At 39.6% G+C, this 7,454-nt stretch overlaps 1 protein-coding gene across 1 annotated transcript in view; it reads left to right on the forward strand.

Moving 5' to 3' along the window:
* Positions 1-4,842: 4,842 nt before the first annotated feature.
* LOC108914900 (nucleolar complex protein 4 homolog A) overlaps positions 4,843-7,454 on the forward strand; it is a 5,534-nt gene continuing 2,922 nt past the window's right edge. Inside the window, exons 1-3 of the mRNA XM_018720818.2 lie at positions 4,843-5,223; positions 5,287-5,616; positions 5,675-6,152. Coding sequence (XP_018576334.1) covers positions 4,890-5,223; positions 5,287-5,616; positions 5,675-6,152 — 1,142 coding nt within the window. The 5' untranslated portion in view covers positions 4,843-4,889. The remainder of the gene's footprint in view (positions 5,224-5,286; positions 5,617-5,674; positions 6,153-7,454) is intronic.

A 7,454-nucleotide genomic window follows, 5' to 3' on the forward strand; every position in this document is an offset into this window, starting at 1 on the left:
AACCACAAATAGGCTAACCCACCTGACCCTGGAAACAGTTATAATCGACTAAATTCGCTGTTCCGAGGATTAGGAGAATTAAATTAACCTGATTGTGGTTTGGTAGGGGTGGTCCTAGGGGTTAGGTGGGATAGAGGGTAGGCATGTTAGCCCGCTTATAGTGTGGTATTTAATTATTTCAAGAAAAATCAGCGATTAAACTCGCTGTTTCCAGGGTCTGCTTGTGGTTTGGTAGGGGTGGTTTCTAGGGGTTAGGTGGGTTTATCTCGGTACCCGTGGAGTTTTGGACTTTGTGCCCATGAAGACATTTGTTCAGGACGCCGAGATACGTAACATATAAAAAATTCAGCCAATTTAACCGGGAGCCATTTCCCATAAGGTTTTTTGGAATATATCCTTTCGATATTTGCTTCAAATGAGCCTCTAATCGATGATATTTTCCTATACATATTTACTTTTCTGCACACTAATAATGTGGTCTTGAACATTGAATACTTTGTCCACAATGTGTTAGGGCTGAATGATTCTAACTAAAAGATATATAAAAAATATAAATTACCAAAAGTTATAAATATTTCTTTAAAGTGATAAAAGGTAATATGCCAGTTTTGGAAATATCCCATTAATATAGTTTCACTAATGGCTCCTCTACACGTTGGCCAATGCGTTGGAACATGCTGGCCAACACACTGACAAGGACATTGGAATATCTGTCCATACGTTGGAAGGGCGATCAGTTTGTTTCGTTGCAAGTTGCAAAAGGTAGATGCATTTACAATCTTTACGTGGGTCAAAAATTAAATGCCTACATTGCTAAATGAAAGAAGTTACAAAGGTGTCAACCAACCTCTGCGGCTGTCATTTTTTATAAAAAAAAAAATATAAAATATCTCCTAAACCGCTAGAGTTATAGGTATAGGGTAGATTATATGTTTTGAATTCAGAATTTTTTGCTTTATCAGAATATTGTAAAAAAAATAGGGTGTTCCATTTAAAATAAGAAAGTTGGTCCGTGTACAGCGAAAATGCAACACCCCATCCCCGTATATTCATCAATATTTTTAAAATATGCAAAAATATGGCGGAAAAACCTTGTACCCTCAAATTTTGTTGCATATTATAAGGAACGAACGCTACGGAGGAAATACGCACTAAACACTCACTCTGTATATCAACTCCATTCATATCAAGAGAATTTTGAAGATAATAAATAAATATCTTTCTTACACATATAATTTTTAATTTGGCCAGGACTGCCGAGAGCGTTCCGCCACCAGTACTTTCTGCCTTAAATTTGACTAATGGGCACCCTTTGGAAAGTTGGCAATCGAATTAAAATACACCCCGTTCCCTGTTAATTATATAAATCAAAGAAACAATAGCTGTATTTTATTCATATGAAATCTGTTTGTATCAAGGGTAATAGAATAGCTAATAGCTGAGATTAACTGAAACCTAGTTTATATAGAATGTAGTATTATTTTAAATTGTTCAAAAATTAATTTTTATTTGTTATTTATGTCCAGTGGGTGTAAATTAAAATGGTCATATAATTTTTAGGGGTTTTTCTTCTGGGATGTCGAAAAAGGTTACACGTGTTTGCTAAATATTTTTTTCTGTAATCAACTGACAGGTAGAGTCGTGTTTTTTTAATTTTTCTCAAAATTTCAATTTTTTGTAAAGTTACACAGCACTATGAAATTTAAAAAATAGAATCAAATTAAAATTTAAATAGATTTGATACAACTACAAAGAAAATTTAATTTTGCCAAAAATGAATGAAGCTAACTGTTTGCATCCATCAGTTGATTATGTATGAAAACAAAATAATGCTTTGAACAAATATGTATGGGCAACTTCTTTTATTTCGCAAATTTGATTTGAATTTTGTTATAAAAGTAGTTGTCTCATGCTTCATTATCAAAATACCATCACTTTAATTTTCAACAGCCGCCACTGTTTTATTTTACATGTGAAGTACCCATTTCTAGACCTACGCAAGTAAAATTGTGCCTACAGACAGGCAATTCAATTTGCTTCGAGACTCTTCGCATGTGCATTTGTTGACGTCAGAGTTAACTATAATGGAATCATTCTTACGATTTAGGTCTTTTACGTACATACAACAAAAGTTTGCGTAAATTGTTTGATCGTGTATGGGGCCTATTAGAGCATATAACGAGCGTTCAAATAAAAACGTGGTCGAAGTTGGCTCTGACACATTGGACGTAGGGCGTAGCTTATAGCGACCAACTTAACCTCATTTCTCAACGAGCTGTATAGCAGCTGTCAGTTTCAATAACAAAGCGGCGATATAGCGCTTTGACAGATGACGTTTAAGTTCATTTGCTATCACATACTTCTATATAGTAGATATAGTATATATAGTAGGATAGAAGTATGTGTTTGCTATACGCTACGCCCTACGTCCAAATTTTCAGAACCAACTTGACCACGTTTTTATTTGAACGCTCGTTACTATTGGAGGCAGCGTCTCAGTGGCCGAGTGTACCGGAGGTTTAGACAGAGAGAGGTATAGGAGGAAATATGCTATCTCTCTCTAGCAATATGCAATCGCGTGCTATAATAAAAGAATAATTTCAAATTAGGGGGACACATGCTATTATTCCTAAAAAAACAGATTGTTACTTTGTTCAACTTATTCACAAACCTAGATTCGTGAGCTTAATGACGCCACTGCTAGTCCCTCCGGCCCCTGACTTCTGAACCGCCATTATTCTATGGCTAGAAATTGGCCTCAATGATTTGGGATCGAGGGGGATTATCCCTCTTTATCCTGCCTCATCTCGTGTAGGCCTGGACAGCCTTCGTAGGTGGGCCCCATCCGTCGTCTACCCCGACCGCAAATGCGGCCGGTGTAGGCGCTTTGTGGGACCTCCTTTTGTCCTGGCTGGGCCCCGCCGGCTAGGGCCCTTTCTTCTGGCGCTCTTCTTGCTTCGCCGGCTCGTCTGTGTAAACCCCGGGGGTAGTGTCATGTTTATGTGTGGTATGGTTGGGTAGGGTAGTGCGGCTATGCAGCCTGGGATGCGCTTTGCTAAGGTGGCCCTTAGGCTAGCGCGGGAGGGGAGGGTTAAGGAGGGTATGGGGTGTGTGTGTGTGTGTGTGTGTGTCGTTGTCTTCGTTTCTTGATCCTGGCTGTCTCTGAAACAGAAAAGGTTAGCGGGCAGGGGGGGGGTCATTGGGGTGGTCACCCAGGGTCAAAAAGTTGGTGTCTAGGTCTTTTGTGTTTGTCGGTCACGTCGGGTACGTAGTCAACGGCTTGCCTGAGGAGGGGATTGTCATGTCTAGCGGCTACGTCAAATCGTTTCTCCGCGTTTTGTCTTATTGTCTGTGTAGCGTTTGTGTATTGTAAGTCTCGTAATATGTCAGTGTTTCTTACGTACCAGGGCGCGTCGGTGGCCGTGCGGAGGGCTATGTTTTCCACAGCCTGTAATGACTTTAAGTGGCTTTTTGCCGCGTGACCCCACGCCGTGGAGGCGTAGGTTAGCTGCGGTTGAAGTACCACCTTGATAAGCGTTCGCTTATTCCTTAAACTGAGGGTGTTTCCACCTTTGAGTAAGGGATAGAGCCTAGCCCTGGTGGTCTTCGCTCGCGCCACCGTCTCCACGATGTGCGGTTTCCACGTGAGACGCTGGTCCATCGTCACGCCCAGGTATCGTGTTTGTCGATTCCAGGAGATGGGTTCCTGGGATAGTGTCAGTCTGTCGAGGTTTTGTGGGATTTTTCGTTTGGTAAAAAGGATAGCCGAACTTTTGTTGGGATTAATTTTGACTTTCCACCTGTTGCACCAGGTTTCAAGTTGGTCTAAGGAGTTTTGGAGGAGGGAGACGGAATATCTAGGATCTACGGATTGGGATGTGATTGTCAGGTCGTCGGCGTATAAGTATATGTTGGTGTTGGGGGGATGTGGGATGTCGGAGTTGTAAATGGTGTATAGGTGTGGGGACAGGACGGTGCCCTGGGGGACACCGGCCTCCATGGGACGGGTGGTGGAAAGGGAATCTTGGATTTGGATGCGGAATTTTCGGTGGTGTAGGTAGGATTTTATGAGTTTGGTAAAGGATATGGGATATTGGTTGGTGAGCATTTTCATCAGTAGGCCTTCATGCCAAACCGTATCGAAGGCCTTTGCGACGTCCAGGAAGACAGCACCAGTGTACTGTCCCCTGTTGAAGGCCGCCGTGATGTGCTCGGTAAGGCGAAGGATTTGGAGTTCAGTGGAGTGATTGGGTCGGAAGGCGAACTGCTCGTCTGGAATGACTTGCAGTTCTTGGGAGTGGGTTCTTAGACGGGTTAGGATAATTTTTTCTACCACTTTGCTCATAGCCGGGAGCAGGCTAATGGGCCGGTAGTTGGATGGGATGGTGTGATCTTTGTTGGGTTTTGGGATAAGGATTATGTTTGCTGTTTTCCAGCGGGTAGGGAAGTGTCTTAGTCTGAGTGTCGCGTTTGTTATGTTTAGTAGGGCCATGAGGCCCTTGTGTGGTAGTCGTTTAAGTGTCGTGTTATGTATATTGTCGGGTCCGGGGGCTTTTCTGTTTTTAAGTCTGCGTATTGTCAGTCTTAGTTCGTCAGGTGTTGCGGGAGGGATTATGTCATTGTCTGGCTCTCTGTCGACGCGTCGGGCCGCGCGCTCAGCCACTATCTCGAATTCCTCGTCTTCGTGACTTCTGAACCTTGATTATGCCTATAAGCCCAATGCCCATCTTTAGCCATTCCGAATTCGTACTCCTAGGCAGTGATCAATAAATGCAAACTACACGTTGCCAACGCGAAAACAAACAAAAACCCTAAAACCCTGCCTACTTTGCTTGTCATAACCTCACTTCTTGGAGGTCATCCTTTAACTGCGTATTTTTGCCAGTAAAATGTCCCAACTGGAAAAGCCGATGAAGATATCTAAGCAGCTAAGGATGAAGGCGCAAGAATTCTTGTCCTCCAAGAAGAATTCGGAGTGTCTGGCTCAGATCGTGAACCATTTAGAGTGTGGGGCGGATCAGCTATCTTGTTTACTTGCGCTGGAATTGATATTCACCACTTTGTTAAAAGAAAGGGAGATGTTCATTGAAGTAGTGCCTCTGAAGCCGGTGGAGAAGACGCCAGAAAACCAATACAAAGAATGGTTGAAAAGTGCTTATGAAGAATGTTACACTAAAATTTTACAGAGCCTAGAGAATACCTCACATAAGATTCAAGTGCAAGGTAAGAGCGAACGATGATATTCTTATATATCTGTTTATATTAATACCGTGCAATTGCTTTTAGGATTATCTACTGCAATGAATATTTTATCGCAAGAAGGGAGATTTCCATTAGAAGTAAAGGGATCCTTGGACAACTACGTTCCGTTACCAAAATTGAAATCTCTGTTGATGAAGATTCTTTCGAATAAACAGATCAACTCCCAGCTTATCAATAAATATACAGAGTACCTCCTATTCGATGACATTTTGTTCTTTACCTGGAAAGTGTTGCCATCTCTAACAGCAAAGTCCAACCCCAACGATGTGTACATTATGAATTACCTGTTGCTGTTGGAGAAGCTCCAAGTATATCAGAACAGTGAAACTAACATTTTGTGCGGGACAGAGGAAGGTAAGTGATAAAATCAAATGTCGATACCGTATCGGACAACGGGAAACTCTATTTTTAGGTTCGTTTTTTACGTTCGATGAAACCGTGACAATCAAATGCCTCAACAAGATCTGGCACTGCGTCATGCTGTGGGAGCACACCCCCCACACCCACAAACAGTTACTGATAGTCATGCTCGAGAAAGTGTTACCCCACTTAGAAAAACCCCTTCTCCTCACTGACTTTCTCATGGACTCTCTGGACGTCGGAGGACCCGTCAGCCTCCTAGCCCTGCAAGGTTTATTCAACTTGATTCAAACGCACAACCTGAACTACCCCAACATCTTCGTCAAGCTGTATTCCATGTTCGAGCCGGAAATCTTTCACACCAAGTACAAGGCCAGGCTGTTCTTTTTGTCCGATTTGTTTCTTAGTTCGACACATCTGCCGGAGAATTTGGTAGCCGCCTTCGCCAAGAGATTAGCCAGATTAGCGTTGATAGCCCCCTCTGAGGACATAATAGTCATCTGTAAATTCATCGGCAATTTAATATTGAGGTAAGTGATCTAGAAGTTATTTGGAAAATTTACTCTAGTGATTTTATTTCTCGAAGTTTAGTCTGTTTGGTATGAGTGTTGTTTTTAGCGTAATGTCGTAATTTTTTATGACGTAGGATTAATTTTACTTAATGAAGTTTTGATATAAATTTCCAAACACAAACAAACAAACTGTCTGCCGGGGTTTTTATGATCGGAACTTTATTTCGAGGCCAAAGATACTCGTATCCACATAGTCCAGACGGTATCTGTTTCAAAGAGTCCATATTTGGGTGAATCGTATATCCACGGAGATTTTTGGCTTTTTGGCTTTAAATATCACTAGAAATGAAAATTTTTCTATGCGCATAAAAAAAAAACGTGGGCTTAACTTTTGGCGGCACAATATGTTAAAAAAATTCGAAAAATGTCATATTTTTCTCCCTATTTAAGAGACATATCTTTTCAAACGTTGATTTTAGGCAAAAATGGAAGAGGAAAAAAAATGTTTGTAATTAAATTTTACAAAATATGACTAGTTACAAATCAAATGAATCATGATTATTGTTGTAAAAATCGAAAAAATCGCCAAAATTGGGGTTAAAAAACTACTTTTTAAGAAATTTTTTTGGGGTCTTTAAGTTGGGTGTAGGACCTCCATATTTGGCTCAAGTTATGTAGAATCATCACACCAAATTTCGTCAAAATCGGTTCTATAGATTTTGCATAATAATTTTGCAATCCAGATTTTGAAAAAAAGTTTTCAAAATTTTGCACAGCAGAAACCAAAGCCCTTAGATACTTGAAAATTTAATCACATATAGAAGGGCTCTCAAGCTTTCAAACACTTTTTGAAAAATTCGAATCCGTCATTTAGGAGAGCTCTGGTGCATGTTTAAACATTGGTCGAATTTTTGTATTATAATTTTGTATTTTTGTAATATATTGAATTAATTTCTCATTTGCTTATATTTTAAACAGTAAATAATATTTGAATTATACTTTAATCACAAAAGAAATGATGATTAAGTTAATAATTAATTAATTAATTAATTAATTACTAATTTTCAACATATTTTGAAAATAATTGTTGTTCAAGCAATTTTAGAATATTTAAATAAATTTGTTTTTGATCTTTGATAAACAGTATATAAGTTTATGCACTTACCTTTGATACAATAAAAAAATAAAGTTGATAATTAAAGGAAGTTTAAAGATAAATAATTATCGGACTGTTGAAAGACCAATAATTATTAACGATAGGCATTTGAAAATACGCTAATTGTTTTTTTTTAATCGCGAGACATCGATTTAAAAAAAAAT

This window comes from Anoplophora glabripennis, unplaced genomic scaffold (genome assembly GCF_000390285.2).
Source record: "Anoplophora glabripennis isolate ALB-LARVAE unplaced genomic scaffold, Agla_2.0 scaffold1186, whole genome shotgun sequence".
In the NCBI taxonomy this organism is placed as follows: domain Eukaryota; kingdom Metazoa; phylum Arthropoda; class Insecta; order Coleoptera; family Cerambycidae; genus Anoplophora; species Anoplophora glabripennis.